This window comes from Thamnophis elegans, chromosome 4 (genome assembly GCF_009769535.1).
Source record: "Thamnophis elegans isolate rThaEle1 chromosome 4, rThaEle1.pri, whole genome shotgun sequence".
Taxonomy (NCBI): Eukaryota; Metazoa; Chordata; class Lepidosauria; order Squamata; family Colubridae; genus Thamnophis; species Thamnophis elegans.
Genome location: NC_045544.1, coordinates 45,560,580 through 45,579,201, shown reverse-complemented (window position 1 = coordinate 45,579,201; position 18,622 = coordinate 45,560,580). Strand labels below are relative to the sequence as shown.

At 40.6% G+C, this 18,622-nt stretch overlaps 1 protein-coding gene across 1 annotated transcript in view; it reads left to right on the top strand.

Annotated features, from left to right (window-relative positions):
- The first annotated feature begins 13,803 nt into the window (after positions 1 to 13,803).
- Positions 13,804 to 18,622, top strand: part of MAP7 (microtubule associated protein 7) — an 88,649-nt gene continuing 83,830 nt past the window's right edge. Inside the window, 1 exon segment of the mRNA XM_032215532.1 lies at positions 13,804 to 14,680. Coding sequence (XP_032071423.1) covers positions 14,548 to 14,680 — 133 coding nt within the window. The 5' untranslated portion in view covers positions 13,804 to 14,547.

Genomic DNA, 18,622 nt, shown 5'->3' with positions numbered 1-18,622 from the left:
TAGCGAAACCCAAAAATTTTTGTAACTGTTTACGAGTTTTGGGTGCGTCCCATTCAGTGACCGCCCTCACCTTCTCAGGGTCCATTTCAATGCCGTCTGGTGAGATGCGATACCCAAGATAGTCAATTTTAGTTTGGTGAAACTCACACTTAGACAATTTGGCATAAAGGTCAGCGGCACGAAGTTTTTTCAAAACAGTGCGCACAAGAGCGACGTGTTGGTCATATGTGCGAGTATAGATAAGGATATCGTCCAAATATACGATAACTCCTTTGTAGAGGTGATCGTGCAAGATTTCATTGATTAGTTGCATGAAAACTGCAGGAGCCCCCTGTAGGCCAAAAGGCATGACCCGGAACCGGAAGCAACCAAGAGGGCAGTTGAACGCAGTCTTCCATTTGTCTCCTTCCTTTATGCGGACCCTATAGTAAGCTTCCCTGAGGTCCAATTTAGTAAAAATGCGGCCCTTCCCTAGCTGGGCCAACATGTCTTTCATCAACGGGAGTGGGTAGAGATTCTGAGTAGATACAGCATTCAGGTTTTTAAAATTGCAGCATAATCGAAGAGAGCCATCTTTCTTTTCACGAAAAAGTACAGGGGCAACTACTTTGGGTCGAGCCGGTTCAATGAAACCACGTTTCAAATTTTTGTCAATGAAAGAACGCATTTCCTCCATTTCCCTGGGTGACATGGAGTAAATTTGGGGTTTTGGCAGCTTAACCCCGGGTAAAATGTTTATGGAGCAGTCAGTAGGCCTGTGGGGGGGCAGTTTGTCTGAAGATTTTTCGCTGAAAACCTCCTTAAGATCCCAATACTCTTTAGGAATTTTCTCCTCTCCTGCAATTCTCTCCTGCCCTCTAGCGGCCACTTCAGGAGTGTCAGTCATAGGTGGCTCCGGAGAGCCCTCCCCCACTGGAGGCTCCTTTGAGCGAACGCGTAAGCGGCCCGTCCGCCAATTTATGTGAGGGTTCCACTTCCGGAGCCACGGTATGCCCAAAATTAGCGGTCTGTCCATGCCAGGCGCAACCACAAAGGAAATTAGTTCAGTATGGGTACCCATCTTCATCTCCAAAGGCTCCATAAAGAAATGGGCGCCCCCCCCCCCGCAATAGATCCATCTATTTGGCAAAACACAATCGGGGTTTTCAAAGTGCGCAATTTGAGGCCTAATTTTTCCACCATGGCTGGATTGATCATGGACCGGGAACAGCCGGAATCGAGCAAGGCATGAAGGGTGGCTGGTTGTCCTTCAGGGGGTACTTTTAACTCTATGGGGATTAGCAGGGGCCCTTTGTTTGAACTCACCCAGTGAGGCGATGTGTCGTCATCGGAGTCCTCAGAAGAAGAGGAGTTGGCGTTCGCGTCTCCCTCCAACGCCTGGGCGAAACGGGGGGGCTTGGAGTCCACAGCGAAAGCAGCTTCCTTCTTTTTCTTTTCAAAGGCTCTGCCAGACTTTTCCTCATGTTTGGGAGGGGGTTGAGCAGAGAGGGGCAGTTTAGCACGACAGTCGGGGGCGGTGTGCCCTAATTTTCCGCAACGGAAGCATGTTAAAGGTCTGGAGAGGCCTGAAGGTGGTCCCCTCCCTTCCCCCCGTCGTTTGAAGAGCGATTTCCTGGCTGGAGGGGGGGTTGACTTAGCAGCTCGCTCCTTACGCTTCTTTCTTTCATCTTTAGCATAACGGAGCCTGGTTAAGTCGAGTTCCGCATCCGCAGCGTGTTCAAACCAAGTGATCAAACGTCTGGGCAGGTTACGATTGACACATTGCTGATAAATGTCTTCATCTAAGCCCAAAGCAAATTTGTCCAGCAGGGCGTCCTCCCCCCAGCCTCTCATGTATTGCGAGAGACACTGAAATTCCTGGATGTATTGGGCGACAGGTCTATCGTCTTGCTCGAGGGTTATAAATTTCAATTTGCTCCGCTTCTCCGTCAAAGGGTCATCAAAACGTTGGCGGAAGGCCTCCATAAAGCGGTTGAAATTCCCCAAGAGGGAGAATTCGGGGGGAGGAGCCTGCCGCCGTCGGGAGCTCAACGAAGCTCCTGTCAGGATTCTGGTTCGTATATCTTATAAGATCTATAGATATCTCCCCTTTCTGGCAGAAAGGGGCAGGGAGAAGGTCAGTCGTTAGGATCTCTTTGTAATTCATAGCTTTTTTTTTGCTGTGAATGGAGAAGAGATTCAACATTAGCTGAGCCTTTACTCCGGCCAGTTTTCCGCGCTGCCTTTTTTGCAGCCCTAGGCAGATTGCCCCCCCCCCCAGGACAAAGCTAAGCTATTTAAAAGTCAATCCGGGCGGGGACCACTCCTGAGGAATTTCTTCTATTACTATCTAAAATACCAGCTTCAATTTCGCAAAAGGCTCCCTTTCTTTTTTAGCTGCGTCACAAGATGGCGATCTCGTAGCTTTTGTGTTTGATGTGACGTACTTAGTCAGCCTTACCCTCCTGAAGGCTTCTCCGTACTAATTGCTAAAAGATTAACTGAGGGGAGCAGAGACTTAGATTTTTGGCTCGCTTGATTGCTTGTCTTTTATTTTTACTCTGGAATGGCTCCCAAATCTAAACAGAAGCGCTTCCTTAATAACATATCTCCAAAAACTGCTATGAAGCCGCTACCCTTGCCTCCTACACCCTCCACGGGAGATTTGTTAACACAAGAATTTCTTCTCAAAACGCTTAATGATTTCAGACAGGAAATTAATCAACTGATATCGGATTTATATGATTAATTTGATGCTAAAATTGCTCAGGCAAAGAAGGATATGATCGGAGTAATGACAGTCATGACAGATTATATTGCTGAAACGGAGGACAAATTGGAACTTTTGGAAGAAACTAACCTTAATTTGATATCCAAAATTCAAACGTTACAACAGGAAATTGAAAATGCTCAAAAACAACTTGTCATGATAAATTATAATAAGACTGCCTTTGCAATAAGAGTTAGAGGACTGCGTGAAAACCAACAGGAGAATTTGAAACAGATCTTCTTTGAGGCTTTCAGCCGCTTGGTGGGAAGTCCGGGATTTAACTTTGATTGGCAGATTCAAAGAATTTACCGCCAGAATTCGTGGGTAGCAAAACAGCGACAGCTTCCGAGGGACATAATTATATACTTTACCACAAGGGAATCCAGAAATGAGATAATACAGAGGCTTTACAGCAAGAGGTTGAGAATTGATGGACAGGACTTGATTGTTTTTAAAGAGATACCATCTCAAATATTAAGAACAAGGAGAGAGTACGCTTTCTTAACTGAAGAACTCAGAAATTCTCAGATTCCATACAAATGGGAAGTCCCAGCTGGTATTACAGTTACATTTGGCAACCAAAAACACCGCATTAATTCTGTCTGTGAAGCCCGAGAATTTTACTACGAGACCCTGAAGGCGGGACTTCCTGATTCATCCGGACCTGGAGAGAGACAAGGAGAAGGAGAAGACAAACAGCGAGACACGTGGCTACAAGGCGGAGGGTGTTGCTTTCCTCTTCCGGAAGGGCAGAAGACTAAAGAATAAAGACTTAGCGATGTTCTTAAAGCTTTATGATTTCCGTCTGGGATAAAATGGAAAAGTTGTATATCGATGATGAGACATGGAGACTGAAAGAAGCGTTGCTGATTGTGGACACATATTGTATATAAGATTTGTCTGAACTCTAACTCAAATTGCGCATGAATTATTTTCCTAGGCGAGGAGAGCGGAGATTGCGATCTTTTTGAGTTGTGGTCTGGGACGAACGGAGTTGGGAGGCGCGTGGGAGAGGGAAGGGTAGCGAAAGCTTAATTAGACTACCTGGGGCTAGAATGCAAGCTAATGTTTGTTTGAGTTGCTATTTCAATATAAGGTCAAGAAAGATTGGTCGGAGAGTCTTCAGGAAAGTGGAGTAAATATGGGAGGAGCAATGGATGCGGATAAAATATATATGTGGATATGGATAAAGGCAGGGTGGAAGGTAAAAAAATTTACATGTGGAGGTGGGTAAGGATAAAAAGGGAGGTGTTGGAAATGAAAAATGAAAGAAGTACTTGAGTTTAATGGTTTTATAGAAAGGTTTGGATATTCGGATAAAAAAGAGATAAATTAAAGGTCTGAATAGATAGACAAAGCAACGAGACTTTTAGTTGGGGAATCCTAATTGATCAACTTACCTGGCTCTAATACAGTTTGAAACCCTGCAAGTAGTAAAATAACCGAAATTTGGAATGAGCTACATTGTTTAAGATTTACAGATAATGGGAAGCTGTGTTAACGTAGTGGGTTTATTGACCCTTCTTGTTTCTCCTTTCTTTTTGTGTGTGTGTGTGTTTTTTTTTTATTTTTTATTTTTTACTATTCTCTTTTTTTTTTTTTTTTTTTGGCTTTACTTTTATTTTATTTTTTTAATTTTAAAGTTAGCTGGCCTTATTATACTCAAATGCTTGTTAAAGAATTATGCCGGGTATGGGACCTGCGAAGCCGTAAGGGGGTTAGGGAGGGGGGATTATAGGGGGGAGGGGGGAGGGTGGAATTACAGTTTCAATTCTTAGAACAATAAGAATTCACTTGTATACTGCGGCTCGTTTTTCTTTTTTCTCTTTTTTTTTTTTTTTAAAAAAAAAAACAAAAAAACAAACTGAATTGTATGGTTACACCAAAGCGAGGAGAAGAGGGAAAGAGGAGGGAGAAGTAAAGAGGGAGTGAGAGGGAATGTAAGGAGGGTGAGATGGAGGGAGGGGGAGATGTCTGAGGGGGAAGGGAAGTAGAGAGGGGAATGCTGGAGGGGTGAAATGAAAGTTGGAGGGGGAGAAGAGAGGGTGTATGGGGGAATGAAGTGTCATGTTGGGTTTTTTTTTTCTCTCTTTTTTTTTACGCACAGTATATAAGTGATTGTATAAAATGAAAATGAAAATGAAATAAATAAAATGTATTTCAAAAAAAAAAAAAAGAAATTCCCCAAGAGGGGGGAGCCAGACATATGTAAAGCCGTGGACCACTTGGCGGCTTCACCGTCCAAAGATAAAAGAATCATTCTGACCCTCATGCCATCAGTCTCAAAATCACGGCCATAAATTTCCATGTAATTAAAAACCTGCATAATAAAAGAGCCCAGGCTAGCAGAATCACCATTGTAATGCACAGGCAGGGGAGGGATTTTAGCCATCCGGTGTCTTCGGGGAGGTGGGCCCCCTGGGCCAGCAAAACCTCTAGCCACAGGGGGTGAAGCAGGCCGAGGGGGAGGGGGTGATGGCGCGTGTGGATATTGTTGCTGCCAGCTTCTCCAGTCTCTTTCATCCTCCCCACTCCTTTCCCCAAAGTACCTTTGACCCCAATAATCAGGTAAATCACTCCTCTGGGGTTTTCTCACGGCTCCCTGTTGCTGCCAGCTTCTCCAGTCTCTTTCATCCTCCCCACTTCCTTCCCCAACGTACCTTTGACTCCAATAATCAGGTAATTCACTCCTCTGGGGTTTCCTCACGGCTCCCGTCCCCAGCTTTGGTTGTCGGGGTTGCCTTTGGGTGATTCCAGCATTCCAGCTTGTCTCTTCCTCTCTTTGTCCCACCGAAGTAGACCAATGTGGGCGGGGAGGGTCAGGCTGGCTGGAAATTTGCAGTTGAAATAAATCTTCGTGCAGGGAGAGATCGGGAGGTCCGGGCTCGTGAAGCGAAAGTTCGGGAGGCCCTGCTCTGCTGGTATCCTCACCTCCAGCGGCCCCCTCCTCTTCCCTGATCGGTGAAGACATTCCTCCCTTCACGGTAGACGTAAATCTCCTGGAAAGGGTTTTGCAGACTTTGCTTCTTGTCAGCGTCACTCCATTAGATAATTAGGAAAGAAAGACTAAGAGACTCCATGGATTGGAAATCAAAAGTACTTTTACTAATTATAAATGGTAAGCAAGCAGTTGCGAAGCAAAGTCTACTTAATTAGGCGCGAAAGCGATTGATATATAGAATAGTCCATTCCCCACCCCTTAAGGTCATAGCATCACGCCAATCATAAGTCCTTCAAGTGTCAGGAGGTGTGAGATAACTTCAAACAGGCATCACGAAGATGGAATGTCGAGGCCGTTAGTCTAAGCGGGAAGCTCTCACGCATGCGCTATCCGAAGAACTCGAACATCCTAGAACATTCCTCCAGCACATCAATTAACCCCTCCCAAATACCAGCCCTCCCTCCCCGTTACATGGCAGCTGAAGCAATAGCAAGGCAGAAGCTGACAGGAAGATTCAATTAGTGTAGAACAGAAGTCTCCTACCTTAATGAAGTCTGGTATCTATTTTGTCTGTTTTGTATGTTAATGATAATTGTTATCTTAAGGTTTAGTTCTAAAAAGAATAATGTAATTAATATATATATGCAATATTTGCAGTTTCTAGTAATGTTAAGATCAGAACAAATCACTACCGTTAACTCAAATAAGACAATTGAATGGTACAAGACCACAGACAAAATATTTTTGTCCTTCTGTAGGAAGTTAGCACCCACCCCTCTCCTAGAAAAGTGAAATATCCTAGGAAATATTGAAAAGGCAGAATATTATATTTCCCTGGATAAGAAATGGAGAAACATATTTTTAGCCAGGAAACAGACTCACTCTTAATATGCCCCACCTTTGTCAATGGGCCATGAAAAGGCCTTCACCAATCTATTCTATATAACAAAGATCTCCCCCCTTCAGCTCCAGGGTGATGGGATTAAGGCATGATAGTATTAGCACTTTACCCATCTTACCACAGGGCATCTGGGAAGAAGCAATGCTCAACCAAACCTGGACTCAAAACACAGCCTACAGAGTTGCCCTGAATGGCCCCATGGGAGTCTGACAACCAATCAGAATACAAGATCAAGTTCAAAGCCCAGAGAGGGCATAAAACCAGGGACTTTTAGTATCTCTGCCTCTTTTTCTTCTTTACCCAACATCTTGAAGCATGTGATCCCCCTTTTCTGTTCAGAAGCTCAAGCCATGTGATCCTGTCCACCATTAAACCATCTTTCCAAGCAGCCTCCATGTTTCCAGAGTCTTTTTCCCCACTTGGAGCTGAACCCAGAAGGACATTTCTTCCAACACTTCATTAATAAGAACACATACACGCAATGCTGTTAATCTACTATCTTTTGCATATTATTTATTTTAAAACGATATTGTAAAACTCAGGATTTAAAAGAAAATTATAACTTTAAAAAAAGCAGTACATACACAGTATATATCATGGAATTTACATACCAAAAAAATCTGACATTTTCTTTCTTTCAATTCAGGGCCACAAGCTTGAATATAGTACAGGATACATGTTATAACTGTGTCCTATTTTGAAAGGGATCTTTGTAATCTAAAGTCTGTGGGCTTGTGGAGAACATGCTACTTTTAAAAATGTACATTGAAAGTGAAGGCTTAAACCCTGGAGCAGCTGTTCAGTTGTAGGCTGCTATTTTGCCTTTTTCTTTCTTCCACCAATTAATACACTTAAATATGTATGTCCATACCACATGATTTAGGATTCCCCAATATTTCATGTTATTATTGTATTCCTGCCAACTGTCAAAAAATAAAAAAGGAAAATCTGGGAAGGTAGGATTGGGGTCAGTGTGAGAAAGAGTATCCATCAGAGGTTTAGTCATCTCTCTTTCTTTTTGTCCCTTCCCCCTTTAAAAAAATCTCTCTATGAACTCCTGATTTGATGCCCCACAAGTGAAGCTTTTGCAGGATTTGTTCTTAATTTATTGCTTTTAATGTATAAATAGAAAGTAAAATAACCAAAATAGCTAGATATGAAAAGAGAAATTAAAGACCCAAACAAAACTGAACACCCTTCAAAAAAGAAAGTCACAAAATGCAGATCATCATTTTCAGACAGCATGGCCATTAACCAGGCTGCTAATGAAAAACTTGGGTACTGAACGTTATTCAGCAGATTAAAGGAATTAAGGAATAACACCAAATCCAGGCTTTAATTCCCCAGAGGTGCATTCTGCCTTCAAGAAGTCATCCGTCTGCATCAAAGCCATTGAACCGTGATTGTGCATCTCAATCCTTTCTTTACACAAAGAGGATTTACGGAAGGGAAAGCCTCAAGGGTCAGCACTAATATCTTGATCATAGCAAGACTTTGCAATTGAACGATTCTATTCTTCTGGCCAAGGACAGGTTGTGAAAGAAACATATACTGTATGTTGTGTTTGAGGGGTGTGTGTGTATGTGTGTGAGAGAGAGAGAGAGAGAGAGAGAGACGGAGGGAAGCAGAGGCAGAGAGGCAGAGACAGAGAGAGAGACAGAGGGGCAGAGAGACAGAGAGAGAGACCCAGACAGACAGACTGAGTGAGTTAGAGAGAGAGTCAGAGAGAGAGTGTGAGACAGAGACAGAGACAGAGAGACACAGAGAGAGACCGAGAGAGAGGCAGAGAGACACAGAGAGAGAGACCAAGAGAGAAAGAGAGTGACAGAGACAGAGAGACCGACAGAGAGACGGAGACAGACAGACAGACAGAGACAGAGAGAGACAAACAGACATACAGAGAGAGAGAGACAGACAAAGAGAGAGACAGAGAGACACACAGAGAGAGGCAGAGAGACACAGAGAGAGAGAGACCGAGAGAGAGGCAGGGAGACACCGAGAAAGAGACCAAGAGAGAAAGAGAGAGAAAGAGAGACAGACAGAGACAGTAAGACAGACAGAGAGAGACAGAGAATGAATGTATGTGTGTATGAAAAAGATAAAGGCAAAGTTTTTCCAGAGGGCTTTGGAGGCTGAGGCTATGTTATATTTGGGTTTTATTTATCTCTATATTTCTATGTCTAATTTTGCTTTCTAATATTTTTCCACAAGTGCTGGGTTTGCTTTTTTTGGATCAACTGAGTGTTGATTCATTGGTTCCAATAGGCATTGAATATCTAGCTTGTTGCCTGAGGCTGACATCATGGAAGAGTGACTGGCCCAAAGTTATCCAGTGGGCTTTCTTGGCAAAGGCAGAACTAGAACTAGAGTCTCCTGGTTTCTAGCCCCTGGTGCCTTAACCACTAGACCAATCTGCCTCTTGCTTTGTCTTTATGTTTCTATATTTTATTGCATTTTCTTACTTTTTGAGTTGTAGAGTGTTTTGTGACTGTGATGGGATATAAATTTCACTAATAAAATAAAGCGAGGGAGAAGAGAAAGGGGGAGGAGGGAGAGAGGGAGGGAGAGAGAGAGAGAGAGAGCGGGAGGGAGAGAGAGAGAGAGATCCAGATTTGTGGACACTTGTGGACAAATCAGAATTCTTTCCAGAATTCCTATAAAGTTTGGAACTTAATGGACATGAAGCAAAGCTAGCATTGTTGTGTGTGAGTTGCATATGGATAACCACTTCTATTTTTGAGATTTAAGCCATGTGGATTCTATGAATATTTATTGATCTAGCCTAATCCTTTTGGATTTTGTCATCCCATCTGTCATAGTATTTTTGGTTATTGCATGCTTGTTGATAGGAGAAGGGAGAATGAATTTATAATTTCCAGGTACTCTGAGAGGGAGTATTTACTATGGACCTACTTTCTGGTGCTGTCACTGGTTATGCATCTATTTATCCCTATCTCTTTTTTCTGCAGTGCGATCCTTTTCATTGTCAATTTAATTGTCATGTAGTTCAAGCATCATCCTACACCAGGCCAGAAAAATGTTAATATAAGTCATGTATAGGTGACATATGCTAAATACGGATTATTCAGGATGCTCTTACATCTTTCTTGCCCAGTTTACACATGTAACTTAAAATAAGCAAGCACCTCATCAAAAAGAGTCTTGTGCAAGAGGATTCAACAATTTTAAAATATGAATTTAAGAAACATAAAAATATTTTATCAACTGAGCCTGATTTAAAATATAATTGTTAAACCATTTATTTCTCTTTTTGATCTTTAATTGCTATTTGAAATTCTACCCTGTACATTTTTAAATATTTTTTTTCAATTGCATAGATTATAAAATAGAAATGTTCCTGATGTACTGAGAAACATTTTGCTTGTCTGGTGATAAAATTATTGCAAATGCCTTAGCCCTGAATATGGAAACAAAGTTGTTTTGTTAGGCTGCCCAATTGAGAAAATAAAACAGCCAGTCTGCTTGTTTGCTTGCCTGCATTATTTTTACAAAGAACTCAAGGAGGCAAATATATGTAATACATCTTCCCCCTCCTCCTATTTTCCCCACAACAACAACCTTGAGAGGTGGGTCAGGCTGAGAGAGAGTAACTGGCCCAAACTTACCCAGCTGGTTGTACTTCTGTCAATGCAGTCAATCCAAAGTAAATAATTTCGTTTATTTAGCAAGGAGTCCTTGCATTTTCTTTTATTAAAAGTACAAATCAGTGGTGGGTTGCTCCCGGTTCGGCCCAGATTGGGCGAATCAGTAGTGGCAGTGGCAGGAGGCTTGGCCCATCTCCCCGGATGCCCAGGACCATTGCTGCGTCTTAAGATCATGTGATCATCTTTTGCAAACTTTTGACATGCAAAGTCAATGGGGAACCCAGATTCACTTAACAGTCGTGTTACTAACTTATCAACTGTGGTGATTCACTTAAAAACAGTGGCAAGAAAGCTTGTAAAATGGGACAAAATTCACTTAACAAATGTCTCACTTAACTACAGAAATGTTGGGCTCATTTGTGGACATAAGTTGAAGACTATCTGTACTTTGTTCCCTAGAATTAGCTTAAAACCTATTTTTGTAGTTCTTTTGTAAACCTTGGACATTGCATATCAGCCAAAAATGGTAAGGGTTAATACTATTTAATGGGACTTCTGGCTTCCTTTCATTTTTCACTAATGACAGTCTCCTCAGGAAGCACCAGAGTACTATTAGATATCGTCCATAACTGTAGTGCATGCTAATTGCTCCCATCCCAGTAATCAGTTTGGGTTCATATGCCATGCTGTATGAATTTTGGTTTGAATAAAGATCAGCTCAGCCATTATGGAGTCAATGTTCATGTCTGTTTGATTGTTTGTAACCTTCAATTGAAGTGTTACATCACAGTGCAACAATTTTTCGATTAATGTATCTCAAATGGGTTAACTTACAGAATGAGTCCAAAAGCAGGGATACATGACTCCCATGGGACTGACATTTGGCAAGCTTGTTGCCGCTTCAGCGCTGCCGCACCACCACAGTCAGCTGCAATCACATAATCATCATTTCTAACACTCCTTGCCAGCCCACAAGGAAAGTCATTGGGGAAGCTGGCAGGAAGTCAGAAATTGCTTCTGCTCCCACTGCTTCCCCTAACCCCTTTGGTCATTCCCTATCTCTGTTTAGATAAGGAAATATCTGTGAAATGATGATTCAGTTGGTCATGGGTTATCTAGTAAAACTTTATTTTTGGCTTAGTATGATGTTTGGTCCGTCCAACAGTGTTTTCTTCATGCTGCAGTTAAGCAAACCACAGGTCAGGGCTGCATGTGAACAATGCTTAAGACAAGAATGAGTCCAAAATCTTTTTCATGGCAAAGTTATCCATACATGCTTATTTGATGAATTAGATAACATTTCTCCCAAATAGATATGTAAACAATAGAATGGAATAGAATATACTGTATTTTCGGAGTATAAGACACAACGGCGTTTAAGATGCATCAAGGTTTTGAAGAGGTAAATTAAAAAAAAGAAGTTTTTATACTCTGCAAACCTCCCAAAAACGGCCCATTTTATGCAAAAACAGGCCTGTTTTTTTTTAAAGGGTATAAATAGCCCTTAGGAGGCTTGTAGAATGTTCCGGGGGGGGGGTGCAAAAACAAGCAAAGAGCGGCTTGTTTTTTGAGAAAACGGACCCATTTTTTGTTTAAAAAGGGCATTAGGAAGCTTATAGAATGCTCCTGGGGATTGGGGGGGCAAAATTGAGCAAAAAATGGGCCATTTTTTGCTCATTTCTGCCCTCCCCAGCCCCCAGGAGCACTCTGCAAGGCTCCTAAAGGCTATGCATGGCCCTTTTGGTGAAGGGGGCGGGGTTTCTGGAGGCAAAAAATGCTGTATTCAGTGTATAAGATGCACCCAGATTTTCAGCCTCTTTTTTGAGGGAAAAAAGTGCATCTTATACTCCAAAAAATATGGTAATTCTTTATTGGCCAAGTGTGATTGGGCACACAAGGAATTTGTCTTTGGTGCTTATGCTCTCAGTGTACATAAAAAGACAAGATACATTCATAAAGAATCATAAGATACAACACTTAATGATATGATGATGATGTGCCCCACAGAGGAAGAGGGCAGAGAAGTAACTGGGTGGGAAGGGGATGAGATGACTTTTTTATAGCAATAGTAATAGCAATAGTAGTAGCACTTAGACATATATATCACTTTACAGTAATTTACAGCCTTCTCTAAGCGGTTTACAGGGTCAGCATATTGTCCCCAATAATCTGGAACCACATTTTACCAACCTCAGAAGGTTAGAAGGCTGAGTCAACCTTGAGCCTGGTGAGAATTGAACTTCTAGCAGTTGGCAGAATTAGCCTGAAATACTGTATTCTACCTACTTTGCCACCATGGTTCTTATCATGCAGAAAGGGGGGAAAGTGGTTTGGAGAATGAATAAACATAGTCCCTATATCTGTTGGTATTTCATTAAAGAAGCCACAGTACAGTATCTGCATGATCCCAGGAAAATACAAATTTAACTTAATATGGAGATGGTGATTTGGTATGGCAAGTCTGTTGCATCCCGTCAGAATGTCCTTGACTCAAATGTATTTTTCTGACTACTGTATGAGCTCAGAACAAGTGCCCTTTCTGTTTCATATCCAAATAACTGTATATTCCTAGTACACCCATTTGCAAGATGACTGTTTAAAGGACATCCATGTATCTTCCTTGGTCAACATATAACTAGATGCAAAACACAACCACATTCTATCCATGAAAAGCCAAAATGCTCTTCTCCATTGAAAGTATTTCTAAATCAAATTCTCTTTCATCAGATTAAATGAAAACTGACAGAAAACAGCAAAGTACTTTTTCTGCCTAGCAACGTTTTTTTAATACTGGGCATGCCATTTCTTTAATTAAAAAAAAAACAAGTGTAGTTTTATTCTGACAGTTCAGAATCGTAAATAATTTAACTGCTTAGCAATTTATTTCAAGCTCTGGACACTTTAAAGTTTACTGATGTAAAAATCTATTTTGTGGAGCCCAACCTTCCCCAAAAGATGTTCAGTGAGAACCAGAGCTTTGTCTGATTATTACGGATACACTATGGGACTCTTAGTCTTTTTTATAGAAGCAATTATTTGAATGGCCTTTCTTCTGTTTTAAAAAAAAATATTGCCAATAAAACCACATGCCTATGAAATCGCATTTAAGTCAAGCTCAATTTAAATACTTTTTCCTGGTTAGTTTTTTAAATTACATTATAGTTATTTTACAGTAATGTTTTATTATTGCTTTTTCAATATCTTCACTTATAATCAGTATGGAAGATCCAAAGTAAGAAAAAAAATCTTTTAAACAGACAAACTCCAAACTACAAATGCTCATTTATTTAACAAATGTAACAAACTTTTAAAGGTTTAGGAATATTAATTACAAAGGGTGTTTTTGTATTACAACTCACCTTCCAGGAGACATCAGTGGCACTTTGTCCTAACTACACTCATTGCTGCTGTTGTCAGCATCAACCTTTGTGCTGCATTAGTCAACATTCTCCAGATAAAGTGCCCATGTTTCAGGCAAAGGGTGAATCCTCTTGCTTTCTAACTCTTCCTTTTAACAAGGAGATACTCAAACATTTTCTGTCCTTCACATCCGTCTCCTATGAAGAAGTTGTGTTTGAGCTCGTACGATGATCTTTTCTGTGACTCTGTGAACTTAAGAAGGAAAGGAAACAAACAGCCTTGGGTTTCTTTGCTTTGGTACGGTTCCTTGAGGATCGATTGGTGGGAGAAGCTGGAATCAAATTCACCTACCTCCGTTTGCTGGTTTCCCTTTCTTTCAACTTCTTGTGCCCCGATGCAGCAAGAGCTCCAGCCATTCTCTAGCTGCTTCTGAAGGGAGCCCAGCTTGCTAGGGTGTTTTCAGCTGTTCAGGCGAGCTTGCCTTTGCCGCGGGAGATGGAACTCAGAGAGGACATTCCGGCAGCCTGTTTTCCTGCAGCTGAGGAGACGACATTCATGGAACCTCCTTTTTGATTTGGATATGTCACTGTTGTCAGGGCAACTGTTAATGGTGGCGTATCATATTTTCTTCTCTTGGGCTCTGTGCTGAATATTTCAGTAAGCAGAAGAAAGAAGATACCGGGAGGGAAAAGGTGCTGCATCAGGAAGGAAAGAAGGCCAGGGATCTGACTGAACAAGTTAAAGCTCCAAAGGGAGGAAGAGGACGACAAGGAGGGAGGAGGCATTCCAACCAATGTACTTTTAATTAAGCCCTCTCTCTTTTTTTGGTCAAGGTACAAGAAATTGTAACTCCTATCTGCCAAGTGCACGTTGGTTTCTCTCTGCTATTTGCAATCTGCTGGGCCCTCACAGGATGTGTTACAAATGAATCCACTGCTTTGCAGCTAACTGGAATTGACATATTGTAGGTGGGGGGAAAGGACCGGCAATAATGCCAGGTTCAGCAGCTGCTCTCCGGCAAGAGCGGCTGAAGAAGCCAGGTATGAGGCCAAATACACCTGTTCTGTTTACCATTAATGAGGAGGACGAGCATCTAAAGAGCAACCATTCCAAGAGATCAAAAGGTAGGCATTACTTTAGACAGGCAAGTTTGAGTTATCTATAGACTACATCCAGCATCGCGATGGTGGAGTACCGCACGTTGCTATTCTCGGTGCTTTCTTTTTTGCATTGGGTAACCATATTAAAGGTAGGCCTCTTGGCTTGTTAACTGTTGCAAGTTGCTTCTTGTCTTGATATTTATCACATTAATAAGCAATCTTCTAGACATGCAGTTTGTTAAACGGAACGCTGTTAAACAAGCGATGAAATTTGTTTCTATGCAAGAATAAGTACTTGTTTATTTTTTTTGGCATGTATTAGTAAAATGAAGGCATTAACATGGAGAAACTGGCCTTTGAGAAATTTGCTCTCAGTTATCAATTGTATTATACGCATTACTGCATGAACAAATATACTCAGATAATTTAAATATTCATAAAGACGCATACATTGACTTTAGCAAAATCACTTGGCTTTGTGGTTACTTTATGTCAGGATTCTTGACAAAATCTTATTTCTGTAGCAGTCCTGGTCTCACTTTATCTGAGTTGTTGTAATCTTAATCACTAAAACTTTAGATTACTCTCCATTTTTCACTTTTTATTTGTAAATTGAACACTGGTTGATTTGAGTATTTTTTTCCTTTTGCATCCTTGGCTGTGATAAATAACTTACAGATTCTAGAAACATGAGGTGGGGATGGGGAACAGCCATCAGTTTTTGGGCAATATTTGTGAAAGAGGCACCATAAACTTCAATAGTTTTGTGGACTTAGTAGGTTGTTTATTTTTCCTCTTCATTCAACCAGACAACTAATAGGACTGTTTGACTGGTTAATATTTACCGATTTAGATAAATGTTCATGGTTATTTGAAAGTGACAGTTTCTTTCATATCCTGCTCTGAATCACTAACTTCCGGGAACTTAGCTTCTTTAAAACATCCGTGTTAAAATATTTAACAAATTTAAATATTTTATTTTAATTTAATTATTCCAATATAAATATGGAGAAAAGGTGAAAATCCCCAAGAAACTAAATTAATGATTATTTGAAACAGTTCCCTTCCATGTCTCTTGCTGTCTCGCCCACTTCTATAATATGTTTAGGAAGCAACCAGCAGCTTTTATATTTTAGTGTGTTTCCTAGCCATGCTAGAATTCTACAATATTCTAAATCTACTCTGTGCAGGTACTGTGGGAAATGTAGATCCAATGGGCTACTTAGCAACAAAGTCTTTGCAATCTTGTTTGTATTAGCACTTTCTAATTTCTAAGATACAGATTCTCTCCTGGACAAACTCTGTATTGGAGTGTCCATTAGGCACTCAAAGCTTATTCTGCAAGATGTCCTAGAAAGGATAAATTGGTGTCAATTGATTGTTGTTAATTAGGTGAGGACACAAGAATGTTGCAAGGTAGAACATATCATTCCTCTTCTGTGCTGGGGAAAAAAAAGAGATTTATCAAATTTCATTTGAATATCCAGTGTACTTCACAATCTCATTTTTGTTGCTGCAGTATCTTTGGTGTCTGCATATTTTTACTGTAGTTGCGTAAAAGTGTGCTGGATTATTTTAGGTCAAAACTAAAATTGAATTCATTTTGTACCAAAGTTTCAGATTACTGGGCTTTCCATTCTGTGATTTGTCACTTTTTATACTTATTTTAAATGCCTAGTAATCAATTCAGTTTTCAGTCCTTCCCTTTGATGGTAGTAGTTTTCAGTCCCTAAAGTTGATAATATTATTTCTGAAGTCAGTAAGTAGCACACGCATGCTATCCTTGTATCCTTGGCAACAATTTGAATAAGCTAGTCACAAGTTTGTTTTGGCTAAGAGACTTTTTATATGCTGAAAGTTGGAGCAAAACATTAAAAATGCTTACTTTCTAATTATTTGTCTGGAAGTTAATAGACACAGTTTGTATTTTAGAATTCTATGGCTCCATAATATGTAAGGAATATTCATTTATTTTTATGCCATTATTTGTGACCCCAAATATCAACATTTTGTCCCCCCACAACACTGCTCTGAATTAAGAGCTACTAAGCATTGGGAAAAAACAGCTTTCTGATGTTGAAAACAGCAAATAAAATGAAAGATGACTTCTCCATGGGACAGAATCTTTTCATTTCTATATTGCTATCTCCATCTGGATGGCCAGAATAATATTTAACATACCAAACACATGTCATTAATGTATTTATTTTCCAGACATGTATTTAATTTTCTCATTTTCTGTAAATCTCATCATGCTAAACATGTGGTAAATAACAACGTACTTTGCACAAAATACAGCTCAGTAACAAACTTATGCTTAGTTTTTTGTCATTCTTAAAAAATGTTGTTGTTTTGAAATGGAATGTAAAGAAATTGTTGCCTAGGTCCCTAAAGCATGAACGAGGCTGGACAAAATCTGTATGAAAACAATAATAATGAATTTATTTTTGTTTTTTCTTTGATTTTTTTTTTAGCATAAATATCTTCTTATTCTTAGTTTGGTGCATGACAGGGATATCTATCATGACCACAAACACTTTAATATGATGTTTGCATGATATTGAAGATGTTTCTAACCAAACTCTTCATTCTGTAGTTCAAAAAAAATGAGAGGTATTTATTTTAATAATAGCTGTACGTTTTTCATTTTTCATTGTTGTGAAAATATGAAGGGGAAGATATGTGATTGTTGCTCAACTTATGAAGCTTGATAGCTGTTTTTACTGCTCATCAGTTTTTGCATAAGTGCACTCTGGAGTATTGGATTCAGAGATTAGGAGAACAATTGTACTGTGCTCATTCAATAAAACTTGCTCCCAAATTCTCAACATGCCAAACTAAAGAGCTTTACTCATGAAAAATAACCCAAGAGAATCTTCTGGATATTGAGAAAGAATATAGGGCAGTGTTTCCCAACCTTAGCAACTTGAAGATGTCCGGACTTCAACTCCCAGAATTCCCCAGCCAGCATGAAGAGATGTAGACAAGCCATAGAATGATTGTCTCTTCAGATTGAAATGACTAATGTGCTCAGGATTATGGGAAGTTGGAAGCCCAGTGCATCTGGAGGGCACTAAATGGGAAAGGCCTATTTTAATATTTTTCACTTGATATTCTTGTTCCAGTTCAGATATGGATTATGATTGTTAGTGCAGACTTTGATGGCATTGTTGGAAGAGGGCCCAACTGTGCTGCTGGCACTTTTCTTTAACCTCTGAAGGAGTTTAGATATCTCTTTTCACAATCAGTTCTTATTCTGTCCTGATACACCCATTCAGACAGCATTAACTCAATTACTCATAAAGCTCTTACTGTACCTTTCTATTCTTTAAAACTTCTCCTTCATTTCACAACAAGGCAAAACTTGTCTTTCCAGTATGGCATTAGTGAATTGAAAACTGCCAAAGCTTTAGCTAGCAGAAAACACAGGGGTGTTTCTAATGGCCATTTCATGACACAGGTAACTCAGGTGCCACAGCCACAAAAGCAGGCAGTGACAAATTGTTGATGTTTTCACTTTTCCATCCAAACTGATAATGACTAAAAGACTGTACCTAATAGATGCTCATTATTATGAAGGATGTCTTTGCTCTGGACCTCTCTGGCAAAGTCTTTGGAATTCGTAGCTAACATTATGGCTGGTTTAGAGAACCTCCGAATCCCACCCCTGGCTGGCCCTGCCCCAGTGGTGGGTTCCTACCGGTTCGGACCAGTTCGGCTGAATTAGTAGTACTTTGGCGGCCTTGGTGTTGGAACTGGCAGCGACCTAGGCCTGCCACGCCCCTGAACCAGCTCTCAGGCGGCACCATAGGTACTGCCATCTTGTTTTTTGCTTCTGCGAATGCGCAGAGAAATTTTTATTGCTCTGCGCATGCACGCATGCAAAGCACGCGCAAAGTGTGTGTGGTGTGCCCACAAGCGAACTGGTAGTAGTGACTGCCAGAACCCACCTCTGCCTCTCCCCTC